Below are 17,335 nucleotides of genomic sequence, written 5' to 3'. Positions count from 1 at the left end.
TTTTGTGTTAATTACGGTGTATAATTCACCTATTGAGCCTGATTATAATCAGGATTGGACATTCCAATTATAATTGGAATGTCCAATCACAATCGATCATTACTTAGCATCTTTCATGTGCATTTACCGTCTTGTTAAGACAGTATAAGTTGACCTGGAAGCACAAAAAAATATGTCAAATAATAGTTCAATATATATTTACATTTATACTGTTCACTCACAAGACGTTAAATACATATAAAAGATGTTAAGTGGTGATCGATTTCGATTGGACACTTTGTTTCAAGTGATATTAGACATATTTGTATTTACTTTCTGTAATATTATTATTACTTAATATGCTGATTAAGAAGTTATTTTCTGAAATTTGAATCCAACATAAATGTTCAAATATAGACCGTTTCCACCTTAATTTCCGATTGATGAAATGCACATATCTTTAATTTTTTACACAATTTTTTCTTTCCTACCAAATATTTTATAAGGCAGGCATTCTTTCGTGGTAGTATTTTCAAACAAAAAAACCTGCTTTTCTAAAATACAATTTTCCATTCTTATAAAATAACACAATTTATTTTTAGAAACAGTATTATAAGGATTTTTAGGTTCATCATATTTCCCAAGTCCTTAAAACCAATTCAGTACATTGCTGGTAAGCAATCAGATCTTGCTAAATTTTCCACGAGGCTTTCGCAAAAAACAATATCTTCGGGAAGGCCCCGCTACCGGTGGCATGCAAGGGACACAACGATACTACCTCACCTACTGACATACTGGCCGTGTGTAGCCAGTACCATTCTGTTCGGTGCCTTCGCTCAGGCACTATCCAGCCACAGGCAGTCGTCGAACCGGTGAGTACAATTTTCAGTATGGATTTACTATTTTATATTTATAGGAAAGTTTTGAGTGTAAAATAATTATTTCTTAAAGTTAATAAAATTGTTGAATTTAATGCAATTTTTTGAAATAAAAAACAAAATGTCTACTGTATTTTGTATTTAAAGGTTTAAAAATTACTGTGCATTTTAAAAGTTGTTCCTAAGTTACTACTTCATGTTTCAAAATGAATTTTAAGTTTCGTTGAAATCAGTGTGTTAAATTAAAACGTCAATTTAATTTCGGATAAAATCTTTAGTATTTTATTTTACAGCTTGACTATTCGCAATACTTCAAACTAAATACAGAGTCTGTCAGAGGAATAGGTAATATAAACTGTATAAAATAGTTTTAATAAATAACTATTAATTACAGAACTCAGGATAATTTTATAACATAGAAAAAAGATAGCTAGAAGCAATAAATGGTTAAATAAATATTAGCAATAGAAAAGTAAGAATACAGTTTGGTTAACTTTTCTTTGGGGATTGCAATGGCTGTATTGCTTCATTTATTTATCGTATCTTGTACTTTGTAGGTAAATCTATTAATCGTATTTCATTATAGCTGACTGAACGTCATATAAATGGTTAAAATATTGTCGTTTGATAAAGAATAAAAATTGTAGTATTTAACTACACAATTGGACACCCTTTTTCAGTTTCCTTGGCTGGTCTATAATTATCTAATTTAATATATCTGTGGACTATTGGATTATTTAAACAAATAATTGTTAACATTGTCATGTATAAAAAGTATTTAATAACAAACCGAATGTTTATTTAGGATAATGTTAATGTTAATCATGTTAATCGATCTATATCACCAATAACAATTTATTGATTCACTTGTTGAAACTATTTTTAGCAACACACACTTCTAATATAATTTAACATTAATTACCATTCATACTTTTATTGTTTTTCAAACTAAAATTCAATGTTATTTTGTATAGTGTGTGTTTAATAGTGTGTAGTGTGTCTTTAATTGTCACGCCTTCATTTCACCGTGCAGTTCAAATTAAGAGTTATATAATCTATGTCAATATTTCAATATGGTGTAGTATTTTTGTACGATTCTTTAAAAGAAAAAAATACTAGTTGCTAAACCACAATTTTCGAAATGGAGTAAGGGCGTAGAAAAGGATAATGTGCTTGTTTAAATGTTTTGCAGTGAAATTTTACAAACCAACTATTGATTAGACCAATGATATTCAACGAAATCTCAAAGCTGTACCACACACAGCCATACATGCAGAATCAGCATGTTTATAATGTACTGGATAACGCGGTGTTAAGGTCAGCTGGTATAAACATTGACCATATACGAGTATATTCAATGTTCTTAGCACGGTGTGCTGTCGCTCATACTTTTTTTCAACGACTAGAAAAATAGACCTGGTAAGCTATGAACTAATTTATATTTCGTTTTCAATACTTGTAATTTATTTTCAGGTCATGGCTAGGCTTCTGCATATCGTGCAGAACAACTATCAACAGATCCTCAATGAAACGATTGAAGGTAAGATTCTAATTCGGGACATGCTTATTTTAATCATTTTAGGTTTAATATACACAGGTCCAAAGGTAAGAGCGGGAAACTTCAGTCTTTAAACGGCTTGACTTTGTAACGGCGCAACTCAACCTCTCAACAAATTAAAATCATTGTCTATGAATAGTTAAGAGGCTTTTGTATAGAGAGTTTTCTAATGCAAGGAAAGTTCTTTTCTTCTAATACATAAATTAAATCTTTTTTAAATAGTTGAGAAATTATTTATACCAATTTGGCAGAAAACAGTAGAGTAAAGTTCGGAACAATAATTTAGACACTTTGGATCCCTTTTTTCCTAGATGGATATAAAAAAGAAGATAGACAATTTTTCCAAACATGTAGTATTTTTCAACGTTTTAAGACGACCATAATAACGGCTTTGTATTATATAGTAATGCTGTTGGTTGTATGTAATAATAGGCAAGCATGTTTCTTTAAAACCTTTTTTCTCAGCTCGTGTGCATCACAGGGGAAATCTACGCATACTGTTAGAAAGATATTTTCCTGTAGATGTGCAGAATCCCTTTATAAATTAAATAGGCTCAAAAATAAACACGAACAATTAATTTGAAATAAAAAAACCCTTTATGAGTTGCCATGCCGGTGACAAAATAACATCAAAATATAAAGAGAACATAAAAACAAATGGATGAAATTCCAATCACACGTTTTATTTACAGCCTGGAGTGGGAAATAGTCCTATACATAACATATTTTGGTCAAGTTTTCAACCACTGGACGACGTCTTGTTTAAAGAGATATGCGGTGGTTGCGTCTATAATATGAGGTGGAGTGGCTTTGGCTAATGGTAGTGGACTAATACAGTATAGATTACGTATAGATGATCAGTTTTACAGGGATTTTTGTAGATACTACGTCGTAAATGTAAAATGTCTAAATGTGGTGGATTTGAATTCCCAACTTAACTAACTTATAAACCGGCAATCCCGGTAAAATTGTATCAATGACAATAATCTTCGTTAGTGGAGGGAATACTCCGACGATGAGGTAGTTCCCCTCTATGACAGAACTTTGTTAAAACTTTGTTATATTTTTTATATATTAGAACTAGAAAACCTTTGTTATATTCTATACAAGTGAACTTACCAAAAGAGACGAGCTCCGAGCCCCCTTTTCCAGTCAATATTTCAACATGCTATCAATAAATATGATAATCAACGAATACTATGATATTTTATCCCTGAAATCAGTTATAGGATTCATTTCTGCTACTAAGTAATTATTCCCTGGATTAGGCTGTGGAGATAAATATTCTTTTATCTCTTTGATTTCCCATATCCTCTCTTTGTTGATATTTTCTGACGAACATAAACTTTGAAGGGTGTTCCAGGCGTATTTTCGTTGCTAAAACAAATAGTGATTTGTGTGGTTCAACTGGTGATTGGAACTGGGGCTTCAAGGGAAGAAGTCCAGCGCATTATCCACGAGAGTAGTCGCGTTTCTACTTGTTTTAACTAATTTAAGGAAACATCTAATCGTAAATCTCAGGAAATACCAGGAAAAAAACGTGACAATTTTCTTTTTTAACATCTTGAAATATCGTCTTTCTTGTAATTGTGATTGTCCCAACTTCTTTAAATGCGATTTTAAATTGCTCTCGACATTAAGCACGTTTTTATTACCTGTGTTTTCTGTAGGTGAATCATCGTTAACCTTGAAACACTTTTAGAGGTCATTACCCTATATGAAAAGCTTTGTATGATCTTCGTTCAACTAGTTCTTATTATTCAACAGCTCTTAAAAAAGTGATAGGCTAATTGACTAAATTAAACAATACAATGTTTGATTATATAAAAGTAATGTTTGAAAGGTTTTTGTATCTAAAAAAGGGCGTGTTGCCTTATTATGAGTTACCTCACTATAAGAACATTTCTCGTTGAGGAAAAGGGAGTCTGATAATGTTATTTGAGTATTGGTTAGTACCTTATCACAAGAGCCCCGGGTTTAAATCCAACCAGTCTCCTACCAATGTTTCTAATCGCATCGCTGTATGTGAATGCACAAGAATGAATAACATGACCATTGCATTCTCTTATTAATTGCACATCGACGTTTCAGGCTATGAAAAATATCCATAATATGTTGATTTCCTCCTGAGTGATGGCCTTATTACCTGCCTGGGTCTGTCTCAAAAAGAGAATTAACTTACTTGTGATTCCAGTACACATCCAATTCCCATGTTAACTGTATGGTTGGAGCCAGTGTCAGAATAAAAATGGACGTAACAAACATTAGCTCACTCTGGAAGCTTTTGACAGAGTGAGCTAATTTCTGTTAAACAAAGTTTCTTTAATCTATTCTTCATGAAAGACGATTTATTGTTAACCATAGCGTCTTTGGTGTCACGTCAACAATTGTAGTAACAAACAATTTTGACATTAGCACACTATATGAGAGGCTCCTTTGTGAAAAAAAAAAAATTGCTACAGATGGACTAGATAAATGGGTGGTAAAGTCAAAATCCCAGATAAACATGTAATTTATCAGCTGACTATATCTATCGGAACATATGGTGATTTGTTTCAGACCCCATAGTAGACTCATGGCCCCTAATGAGCAGCCCATGGCCTGTACTGTCCATCGTCAGTTTTTATCTCTACTTCGTACTCCAGTTGGGCCCGGCGCTCATGAAGACGAAACCAGCCTTCGACCTGAAGTATGTCATGATCGTCTACAACTTCTACCAAGTCGTTTTTAGCACTTGGATGTGCTTTAGGGTGAGTAATTTTGATTGATTTACTTAAATTAACTCGTCCTTCTAAGTTGTTGAAAGTGTAAACAAGTGATGTTGTGGAAGTTTAAATTGATAAACCAAACTTTTATTAAACAACAATGTACTCTGTAGGCAATTCAAAATTGTATAGAGGGATTGAATTGGTTCATGTACGGATTTAACAACCTGTTGCCTTCCCTCCTTCATCCCCAACCACTTGATGGACGAAATCGTTTAAGCAGGCGAAAAAGCTGAGCTATTGAACAACCTTTTGGCTCAGTAAAAAACTTCAGAGTCTGATTCTGAGTTTGTTTAATTTGGGTCCTTAAACACCTGAACTGTCATCCTTTCAGTATTTATACACTCTCTAACAGGTCAAAAATTGACAAATCCTTCATCCAGAATTTACTATAACACTAACTGACCCATCAAAATTATAAGTTTTGTCCAGTTTGTTTCCAGCCATCTAGATAAGCATGCATTATAGAACTCACAGACGAAGGCGACTTTCTTTATTAGAACAAGGCCCATTAAAACCAGTGCCACAATAACGATGATAATCGTTGTAAATAGTTTAACTCTATACAACTACGATAAACACAAAATTCAACACTATTGTTTGCGATAGTGACAAGTTCTGTTTCATACAGTCAATTATCAACTGACTACAAGATAATCACTGTTTTTCTTCTCCCAGCCTTTGGCTGTAAGACGACCAGTTCAAGGCTTGTTGATTACTTTCACTGCGATGTCACAATAATTTAATTACTGGAGACACCTAGCTTTAGTTTATCAGAACAACAATCAACGGTGGGGCGAAATGTGTCTTTGAAGGTTATTTTCACTTTATACATCTTACTACAAGTTAACTAGGTAATTAGAAATGAATCTGTGTTCAAGATCTGTGTCTAATTTTCTGACTTTGCAACAAATAATATCGATACGTGACGGAAATAGAAAGTTGTATTGGAGAGGGAAAACTAATTTTACTAGTGATTGTATCGACAAGATGTTTTCTTCATTCATTGAATTGGCTTTTACAGCTGTAATTACAGAAACTATTGTTTTTATTTCTCTATTTGAGGTTGGTGTTCCTTAAAAACTGTTTTAAATCGACTACATGATTAAGTGGAAGATTGTTGAGTCGATTTCGATCAGGTTATATTTACATTTCAACCATTTAAATCGGGTAATGCTGTTATAGATTTATGAATTCATGATTCAAAGAATTGGCTGTAAAATTATGGAAGCAACATTAACTATCTCGATTTGTTAAATTCCCATTCCACCATTAACCACAAAATACACACATGACATACCCACGAGCTGATGATGATGTCTCAAATGATGTCATAACACTTAGTGGATAAGCTGCACACTTTGTTCATCCCAGTACATAAGTTGATGACCAAAATCATTCATTTTGTAATATCACTCAATCAATAAAACATTAAATTATCTGAGGTAAAATTGAATTAATTGATCAATAATGACTCAATGTATTGTCCAATTGTGAAATTTAAGAACCGACGGATAAAACCGAGAGGACACTTTTTGTTTGGTCTCCAAAGAAAACACAAAGGTTTGTAGGTCACGGGGTGTTGCAGTGAAACCCTGCAGATTTCCATGGTCTTATTCCGTCTGAAGACCGTTAGATCTGTATTGCAATATCTGGGTCACGTGACAACGATCACGTGGTCATCGTGGGAGTTCGGGGCGCTCATTGACAGGGAAATAGGAAAAAGTGAAACTGAATGACTTATAAATAACTAGACTTACACAAGCCCTTTCACTTGAACCGGAACGAATTACAAAATCAGACCTAGTAACTTGGAGTATTTAAATCTTAAGGATTGAGGTCAGGTTTGAATAAATTGTGTGTCGCAAATGTGTACCATTATTCTCCAAGCGACATAAATAATGGTCATGACATTGTATATTTCATCACTAGGGCGTAAAGTGACTCTTTTCGATCCGACCTCAGGTTTTACGATCGAGGCGAAGCCGAGGTCGGAAAATTAGCAAGGGTTGAAAAGACACTTTTTGCCTGTGTGATGTACTATGGTTTCCGTCATATTGCAACATTTTAACAAAAATAAAGTTATGAAACGAAAATACTGTTCATGTAAAGATAACCTCTCTAAACGACTTCCAGCTGGTTTTCAATTTTGCTTATGCAAATAAGCAGCTGTTAAGTAAGTGATTAGATCATTTCGTCTATTACCAAAACGAAAGTCTTATGTACCTTATGTCTTATGTGTACCTTATACTATCGTTATGTCCAACTATTAACTAATGCAACAATAAGCTACAACCGATTAAATCAATCGATAAATAATTTCAATACATGCTATTGATGCTTACAATCGAAGTTTACAACAGCTGATTTTTACTCCCTAGGGACTAAAAAGGCCTTTTAGACCCGGAGGGGAGCTACTTTAGACCCACAACAAATGTTTTAAAATACCCCCGCCGCAGCAAACCTGCAGACTAAGCGAATTTCCATTTGCCTGATTGGATTTAGACTAAAATGTCTCCCTAAAAATATCACATTTATTCCCTATTTAAATAGAATTAGTTTAACAAGTACTTAGGTTTGCTGCATCAGGGAGGGTAAAACTGTTCTTTTTTTGTAAAATGTTAATAGTTAGTAAGAAATAAAAACATTTTCCAAATTTGGGCAAAATATGATAATAAACAAGCACACTACAACGGTTTACTTATTCTCCATAAGAATAACATAGGAATTTTAAATTAACAATTTTTTGGAATTTTCTCCGTAACCATTAGGCGCATTATAACGCTTCAAATTATTTGTTTTTTTAAGCTCTACAAAATAGTTTGGAAAGAAATTTCAAAATTTTATGTTTTTTGGGTCAAAAATAGGAAAAACCCATTTTACCCCATAAAAGCCCCCATAAATCCCTGTTCCCATGGTCCGATCATGCTGGTTCGCAAACTCGTTCGATTAAACGTAGGTTTACACGTTTGTACCAAATTTCATCAAAATCGGATCATTTTTGCTCGAGTTATCGCGCTAACGGACACATATATATATATATATATATATATATATGAATTTGAACGGATGGTGTTTTTGGCCTCTAGGGACCTCAAAACGAAAAAAAAGTCGGTCCCGGGTCCAGGTCTTACCATGAGTACTACGGTAATAGCTTATTCCCTAGGGAAATTCGCTAAAAACAACTGTTTTAGCTACAGTATGACGAAAACGTGGAAACTATCTATTTCTTACATGGAAAAGGGGTAGATAAATCTAAAATGTGGGATTTCTGAGATATTTTTTCTGTGTGAAAACTTGAATGATTTATGAATCAAGTTTATATTACTGTAAAATATTAATATTTTCGGCCTAAAATGATAAAAATAGAATGAAGAGCAAACACAAAACGGGCGAACGTTTAGAAAGTTTTCAATAATTTGTAGGTGGATACTTTAACATTCAGGCGGTAATATAAGAAACTATGTAAACCTACATCTTTTCATTGCATGAAGAAAGTAGTTAAGATATTGTGAGAGTGTTTGAATAATATATTTTACCATAAAAAATTCAAATCCAGTAAATTTTACAAGCACAAATACTACCAAATTACGAAGATTATACATTGATGTACAAATAACATTGATATAAAGTTTCACAAAATCGTGACACCATAATATGTTTGAACCTCTCATTACAAATTTTTCAACATAACTTTGTTTCAGCTTTTTACCACTGACCGTGCTATTCAATACATGATACAGCATGGGTGTCAACCTCTGTCTAAGGAACACAATCCAGTCCAAGACCCGGTAAGTATTTATTACTTTTGTGTTGTTTATACAATTGTACGGGAAGTAAATATATAACATCTAATCACACACTTGAAACGTATGTAAAATTAATTGAACTGTTAACCCACAAGACGGTAAGTACATATAAACATGATGCTGAGTGGTGATAGCTTTCGATTGAACACTCCAATCATCATCAGACCCAAAAGTCAAAAGTTTTACCCAATAGGTTTTGATCAAACTTTATTATTAAAATACCTTGCTAAATTTAGCCATTTTACAAATTCAGAACAGGTTTCATCTAGATACTACCTCTAGTATATCTGACGGAATAAACCATGCAAGTTAGATTTTCAAAAACGTTAGTGCCATGTTTGAACATCTTTCCTTGGATATTAGTCACCAGCTAAAGTCAAATTGTAACGTGTGTTCCTGTCTTGTTAAATGTATGATGTGATTGTACTTTGATTACGATCAGAGCACAAACATTAGTTCATCCAAAGTTTTAGTTAGCTAGTTTTAAAGTAGGGTGAAATAACAAGTAAATAAATAGTCAACATAAAATCACATCATACATTTAACAAGACAGGAACACACGTTACAATTGTACATCGTCAAGTGTACTTTTAATAGGGAAGAATATTAAGTTAACATCAACAAGCTCAAATCACCGAATATAGAGGTTATTTATGTATCTTTCTTTATTCTGTGCTCGCATGTAACAGTGCGTAAAACGCTCCTAAATATTTGTTCCAGGCATCAATAACTAGAAGTGAATTGCATAAGCAATAATATCCATCACATTCCATCTTGCACGGTTTAGTTTTTTCGTTTTCATTTTCAGTGTTGAAAAAATGTCTGTACACACACATATGGACAACCTGTGGTGTGAAAATTCTAAATAGATTTCACTAAAAAGTTATTTCTTCTGTTTACCTGAATTTCCTGCATGCTTGGATTCAAATATTCAAGATTTTGATCATTTTGTGCTTGTATTTTTCAGTTGAGAGAAGCTGCATGGTTTTACTTCGTGTCCAAACTGATCGAGCTACTAGACACGGTAAGCACACAAGACATTGTTTGTATGAATTATTTGATGCGCAAACAAAGACTACCGAAGTGGTTCTTGCAATGTCCTTGACTTTGTGTTGACTAGTGTGAAGGTTGTCTGAGATGTCCTCTGTGTATTTGTCCTGGTGATGAGTAAAATGCAAATTACAACCGGGCATTGGCTTTGTTTAATGTTTGGTTGCGATTGTTTGTTGTGCATTTGTTGATGGACATGTATTTATCATCTTCAATTAGTTCACGATATCCACATATAGTCGGGAAACTGCAATATAAAAGCAATTTTCTCGTATCGTACATTAAGGAGTGCAATGTAATGTGTATCATTCATTATTAAACTATTTAAACTGTTCATATTTTCAACCGTTAATAAAAAGGTTATCAATCTACTTAACATGAGTTAAATTGGAAAGATGATAAAGAAAAAATCGTACAACATCAATCGAAGATTTTAACAGAAGATCATATCAGCTATTTATTTTTAGCAAGTAGATGTAAATACAGTCGAAAGGAACATACTGTATTGTTATAAAATTGAGTACAGACTGCACATTGAAGACTCTGTTGCTGCACTTAAAAAATCCAGATGAACAAATAAGCATATTCTTTATGTAGCTCTGGAATACCACCTTTCATTGTTAAAAGTATTCGTCCACTCAAATTTGCAATTATTGGGTTCACCTAAATGGGAAATGAATTTAACATTATCTTTATTGCAGTTCTTCTTATTATAACATTCATTCATCTTTCGTTTAAGAAACTATACATTACACGATTATTTTCTGAACTTAGTTGTAGATTAAAACCGTGATCAATGTGCATAACTGTTGCAAATCTTGATATACTGTAATTGGTTGGATTTGTCTCTTGCATTGTTGACCTTGTCATGTATTTTATTGTGTTGAAGGTGTTTTTCGTACTGCGAAAGAAACAGTCGCAAGTAACATTTCTACACGTCTACCATCACAGCAACTTGGCCATATCGACCTGGGCCTACCTCAAATACGTCAAAGGTGACTATGGTTAATTAATTATACTATAGCATGTCAGCAAAACATGTGAAACACCTACATGAACCAAAACCACCATTACACACATTAATCAAGAATAAATCGGTTAAATAGTTAAAACAATGTTACTGTAAATAAAATGTTTGACTTTGATTAAGTTTTTATCCTACCAGTCTATTCATTTATAGCCAATTAAAAAGGTTTATACAATTTTGATCAAACCGATGTGATTTAAATCATATTTATCAATTATAGAAATTTTACAACAATATGGAACTAGGGCTTTAATCGTAATTATAATGGTTGACCACTTTTCTTGCTATAGCCTACAAGTAAAAATCCTGGTTTATGATCCTACTATTATGTAAAAGATATACAGACTCATAACCCTTGCAAAACACAGCTATGAAACAAACTTATAGCAATGTAAATAATACTCTCTAAACGTACACCAATAACTTATGACATACTAATCCTGTAAAGAACAAAATCCAAAATTGTTTTCCGTACACATTGATTACTACATCACTCCAAACTATTATTGTTGCAGGAGAACAAGGTATTCTCATAGGATTCCTCAACTCGTTCGTTCATGTAGTCATGTACCTGTACTACCTCCTGGCTGCCCTGGGGCCCTCCATGCAGAAGTACCTCTGGTGGAAGAAGTACATCACGAAGCTGCAACTGGTTTGTATTCAATTTCTTGACAGTTTGAGAGAGAATCGCCTTTTTGGCGTCAATTGCATCGTCAGATTATATTCAACACCACACTTTTCGCCCGTACTGTGGTGTAAGTGGTTTAGTGACAGTGAATATGATTTGACAACGAGAGGTTGATTTTGAAACACTATTGTCCGTGTTGTTAGAGCTGACGTAAAATTTCTAAGACAATAATATGTTTTACATACCTCCGTCAAATAGTTCATCAATTTAGATTGCTCAGTACCTAGAATGTTTCGTTGTGAATTGCAAGTTTTAAAATGTTGTCTTCACAACGAAGCAAGTAAGATCAATCTTAATCGTTTGACTATTTGACGGAGGTATGTAAACCCTATGATTGTCCTAATACTATAAGTCCAAGGGCCAGAAATATGAATTTTGGTTAAAATTTCAAGAATGTGATTGTACTTTGAAAGAAGGTAGCAATTCTTAATTGTTACATACTGAACTATTTTAGTAAAACATGATAAAGTCAAGAACTTTACTAAGTAAAACAACTAAACAGGTCATTATTCAGCTAGAAGCTACACATTGAGGGAGAACTTTTCATTGCTCATGGTTAAGAAAACGATACTGTAGGTTTTCTGACATAGATTCTAGATTATGAATTATTCAAGTAATGTATTACATAAGTAATCATATAGGCCTACGAATATTTCACGACTCATTAACTCAAATGAGCTTTCTTTTCTTCAATCTTAATTACACCTATAAATAGCACCTAGCGTAACGTGAACCTTATAAACGGGGTTACAAAGTCCAATACAATTGATAACTGAATAATTATTTAATAGCCTTGAAAGAAAATTGTTTCAATAAAACCAACCACCACTGTGAAAACAGGACATTTTATCCTTATTGAGTTTACTAAGGGTTCCACATTATTGAAACAAAGAGATTTGTCAAGTTTGTTAAGTTTATAAGGTGATTAAAAACTTACAATTTCAATCTCATATTATTTCACTAAGAAATGTCATTCTTATTGAGTTTACTAGAAAATCTTAACCTTATTGGGTGTACTACTGTATAGATTTTTTAACTTATCAAGGGGTTTGGAAATTTAGGCATATTTGAGTTGACTAGGCGATTAAAAATAGTATCAAGTTTACTGTGGAATTTAAAACTGTCATGTTTATAGTCGGAGAAATATAGGATATGACCTTTAAAAAATTGCAAGAAAACGTTTTATGGTTTTATTTTGTAGAGTTGGGTTTGCAGAATGATATACTAAAAGTTGCCAAAAATCGGTGCACGAGAAAACCACTAAAATCAGAATTTAAAATGGCGGCTATTTCCAACATTGGACAAACTAAAAAAACATTTCACATGCATTTGTTATGCACATTTTTCGAGATATTGACTTGGGACCACCGCCAGTATTTATTGGGTGGTTAGTACTTCATTTTTATAGGGAACATGTTTTTGGCCGCCATCTTGGATCCGCCATATTGGACATAGATATTTTTTTTCAATGTAATGATAGTGTTGTGACACATAATTACCAACTACATTTTTACACTGATTTCAATGCAGAAATCCGTTTTTAAATATCTTTATTCATTTAGAACATATGTTCAAACAAAAACTCTCCACCATACATTTCTTATTGACGTTTCGTAGTTTGATAATTTTTTTTAAACTATTTTTCTTATATCTCCAGTTCTTATTGACGCTTGTAGTTCGTTCTAGGCTTAAAATATTCAGTAATGTAAGGGCTTTCATTTGAGCTCTTGATCATTAAAATCAGACGAGTTGAAGACCAGCTAAAAATTTCAGAACAATATTAAATTTAACTTTTTAGAAATATATTTTTATTAAAAGATTTATAACTCGGGTTGTTAATACGTCACAAAGTTATTTCTGGTCTCAAATTACTCAGTAAATGTTTGGCTTTAATTTTATTGGTCATTAAACAAAATCTGACAATTTTAAAATTAGTCATGGACCATAATTTAACATTAAAATGTATTTATATTGAAATTTGTCTTTAGTTAAAGACATATATCCCCAATTCTAAATAATTCCCAAAACTCTTTATAGTCTTAAATAATTCGCCAAATTATTGACTTTTATTTTAGCTATGGATTACTTTCCGGGAGTTATTAGGGTTTGGGATATATGTCCTTAACTAAAGACAAATTTAAAAATAAATACATTTTAATGTTAAATTAAGAACCATGACTCATTTTAAAATTGTCAGATTTTGTTTAATGATCAATAAAATTAAAGCCAAACATTTACTGAGTAATTTGAGACCAGAAATAACTTTGTGACGTATTAACAACCCAAGTTATAAATCTTTTAATAAAAATATATTTCTAAAAAGTTAAATTTAATATTGTTCTGAAATTTTTAGCTGGTCTTCAACTCGTCTGATTTTAATGATCAAGAGCTCAAATGAAAGCCCTTACATTACTGAATATTTTAAGCCTAGAACGAACTACAAGCGTCAATAAGAACTGGAGATATAAGAAAAATAGTTTAAAAAAATTATCAAACTACGAAACGTCCATAAGAAATGTATGTTGGAGAGTTTTCGTTTGAATATATCTTCTAAATGAATAAAGATATTTAAAAACGGATTTCGGCATTGAAATAAGTGTAAAAATGTAGTTGGTAATGATGTGTCACGACACTATCATTACGTTGAAAAAAAATTATCTATGTCCAATATGGCGGATCCAAGATGGCGGCCAAAAACATGTTCCCTATAAAAATGAAGTACTAACCACCCAATAAATACAGGTGGTGGTCCCAAGTCAATATCTCGAAAAATGTGCATAACAAATGCATGTGAAATATGTTTTTTTAGTTTGTCCAATGTTGGAAAAAGCCGGTATTTTAAATTCTGATTTTAGTGGTTTTCTCGTGCACCGATTTTTGGCAACTTTTAGTATGTCCTTCTGCAAACCCTACTCTACAAAAAAAAAAAAACCATAAAACGTTTTCTTGCAATTTTTTTAACGATCCTTATGTAAGTTTGATTAGTTTGCTTGGACTATTAGCCTAACAGTGAGTTCAGACTTTGAATTTACACCATTGACACGATTGACAATGTAAAACTAATTACTCTTCTTTCTAATCCCATTTGAGCATTGAAGTAACAAAAACAATTGTAGGTCGTTCGTATGCTTATTCTACATATCTAGGTAATATTTAGGTACCCTTGACAAAGAGTTAAATTGGAGAACTAATATCTGGTGCAGGAGACAGCAATGGAATTGCAAACTCGTAAACTCAATTAACTACTAGCTTTGACTATTGCTACTAGGTACAAAAATACAAAATTATCATTGGCAAACAAAATGTAGCTATATAAAGTTGTGATCAACCCAATTTGGACATAAGGCATTCAACTTTGGGGCACCTCGAGTAAATCTAAAATTGGAATTATTGAACGCGTTCAGGCTAAAACTCTTAGAAGCATTATTGGCGCACCCTGGTTCATATCTAAACTATTAGAAACGATTTCAAAATCAAATAAGTCAAAGAAGTTATTTCAGACCATAGTAAAATTATCAAGAAAAACTTAAAGATCAACCAAACAGTCTGGCTGTTAGTGTTGTTCACGTGTTGGACCTAAAATACAGATTTAATTCAGACTTCGACTATTTAAGCAAGACGTGTCGATGGACAGGTGCTTGCTCCACACAGATTTTTTCTTAAGTATTTTACTTATTTTTCTAAAAATGTATTGAACATACTGTAAAATAAGTTCATTTACACACAATTCTACATATGACTATTTACATTCTTCCAGGGCCAGTTTATAATCTTCATCGTCTACCTTCTCACTCTACTCGCCTTCGACTGCAAGCTGCCCAAAGCGCTCACCGTCTATATGACCCTCAACAGCACCGTGTTCCTCTACCTCTTCAGCGACTTCTACAGGAAAGCCTACCTCAACAGCAAGAAGATCCAGCAAGCGTCCACATGCCTGCAGAAATCAAAATCGAACTAACGTTCCAAAAGTCACTAATTCTAGGTTATGTAAATAAATAATTATTTCTGTTTACGGTGATGTTTCATTTACCTTAATGGATGCTGAAGTATAGTTTGAGGTGAGTTTGAAACACGTTTAAATGAAAGTTTTATCAATTTTAGAGGTAATGTACGTGTCTTTATTTGACTGATTATTATCTCTTATGAGCCCACCTTTTACACTATTATTTAATACTGTGTAAATTACGGTTATGGTAATACGTATAGGGAGTATTAAATTTAATAATTGCAAGTGAGTCCCTCAAAAATGCTTTAAAAGTTAAAGTTAAAGTTTGCAGTTAAACTAGTACGAGCTGGTGGCCCGTCCTACGTACGGGAATCGAGTTGTCAACTAAAACGGAATAATTCAGAACATCTAGTTTACACGCATAGACACAAATTCTGGCAGTTTAGGGAAAGATCACCTTATAAACAAATGTAACGTGACCACCTATTTATTCCATTCGAATATAGACCTAAAATATGGCGATGTGCATTTTAAATCCGATAATTTTACCATAAAACAGCATTTGTGTTGATTTGAAAAATCTTGAAGTGAGATTGGTGACCGATTCACACTGGTTGTGAGTAGAGTAGCTACATGCAACCTCTAATTGCATACTGTACTACTTATGTACTTACCGTACCTTATCTTACCTCCGTGACCACTGAAAATTTTATGAGGATTCTCTTCTATCAACTGCCTCTTCAAAATTTAGATCCCAGTCTGAGGATGCATTTCATAACTTGATATTTCCCGTCTATCGTGTGGTACTCCTTGGAATATACTTTTTTAAAGTTTATGCAGAGCCTGTCCATCCAGGCTTTACCTACTTCTGGAAAGCATCCCTATGTTTGGGTGTTAACACATTTCTCTTAGCTCTCTGTTCTTTTTTATTTCGACCTCCGGGCCTTCGGGGGTTATCTTGAACTGGTCTGTATATTTTCTCTGCACTTTATTATCTAACCCAGCATTAAGGTTTTCGGATCTTTGGTCAGTGCCCAAGTTTCTGAATCATCAGTACTACGGGGATAGTTGGTATGGTATGAGTCGACTTTGGTTTCTGCTGCAGTTTATTTGACAGTTTTATAGAGACCTACTACACCGATTGACGCTTTCATTACTAACCAAAATTTTAGTATGCCGACATACTCACATTCAAACATACAGAAAAAGAAGTATCAACACGTAAACCACTTATATCTTAAACAATTAAGCGATAAACTGCTGACAAAATATTTCCCAAATATGAGTTGAAATTTGCAACGCACAAACTAAATACTTACACAGATTGCATTTACGACAAAACTTGATTAAACGCAAGTGTTTGAGATGTTTAGTTCAAAATAACACATTTCCTGATAACGCAGATCCTTCACGGTAGGGGAAAACTACCTACATTTTAAAGTGAAATAGTATGTAGGCAAACACCAACGAACAATATTTTTGTAAACAAACAACTCGTAACATAAACATTTCAATGACAGTTACAAACCAGCTGTTAGTTAAACCAGCATTGAAAATACTTTAAATTGCTAGCGTCGGCTACTAGACTTTTTAAAAGTTAAAACTTAATTTCTAAAAAACTGAAACCCTAAACTA

General features: G+C 33.0%; 1 protein-coding gene across 2 annotated transcripts; it reads left to right on the top strand.

Annotated features, from left to right (window-relative positions):
* Positions 1-742: 742 nt before the first annotated feature.
* On the top strand, positions 743-15,764 carry LOC128994429 (elongation of very long chain fatty acids protein AAEL008004-like). 2 transcript variants are annotated; one of them, XM_054418989.1, is made up of 8 exons: positions 743-851; positions 2,331-2,397; positions 4,975-5,165; positions 8,885-8,971; positions 9,957-10,013; positions 10,929-11,034; positions 11,582-11,718; positions 15,512-15,764. In XM_054418989.1, exons 2-8 carry the CDS (start codon positions 2,334-2,336, stop codon positions 15,710-15,712), a joined length of 843 nt encoding a protein of 280 aa, XP_054274964.1. In that variant the 5' UTR covers positions 743-851; positions 2,331-2,333; the 3' UTR covers positions 15,713-15,764. The 2 variants fall into 2 exon arrangements, with proteins under 2 accessions (XP_054274964.1, XP_054274965.1); XM_054418990.1 differs by lacking the exon at positions 743-851 and adding an exon at positions 1,131-1,202.
* The last annotated feature ends 1,571 nt before the right edge of the window (positions 15,765-17,335 follow it).

Source organism: Macrosteles quadrilineatus, unplaced genomic scaffold, assembly GCF_028750875.1.
Source record: "Macrosteles quadrilineatus isolate MER2022 unplaced genomic scaffold, UCM_ALF_1.0 Scaffold_5__1_contigs__length_97177068, whole genome shotgun sequence".
NCBI lineage: Eukaryota > Metazoa > Arthropoda > Insecta > Hemiptera > Cicadellidae > Macrosteles > Macrosteles quadrilineatus.
Note: the sequence above shows the minus strand (reverse complement) of the source record. Positions and strands in the feature narration are given on the sequence as shown.

Coding starts and splice junctions, on each gene's coding strand:
- LOC128994429 (XM_054418989.1), top strand. CDS start 2,334: ATGGCTAGGCTTCTGCATATCGTGCAGAACAACTATCAACAGATCCTC. Junction 10,014..10,928: donor TGATCGAGCTACTAGACACG/GTAAGCACACAA, acceptor ATTGTGTTGAAG/GTGTTTTTCGTACTGCGAAA. Junction 11,035..11,581: donor CTACCTCAAATACGTCAAAG/GTGACTATGGTT, acceptor TTATTGTTGCAG/GAGAACAAGGTATTCTCATA.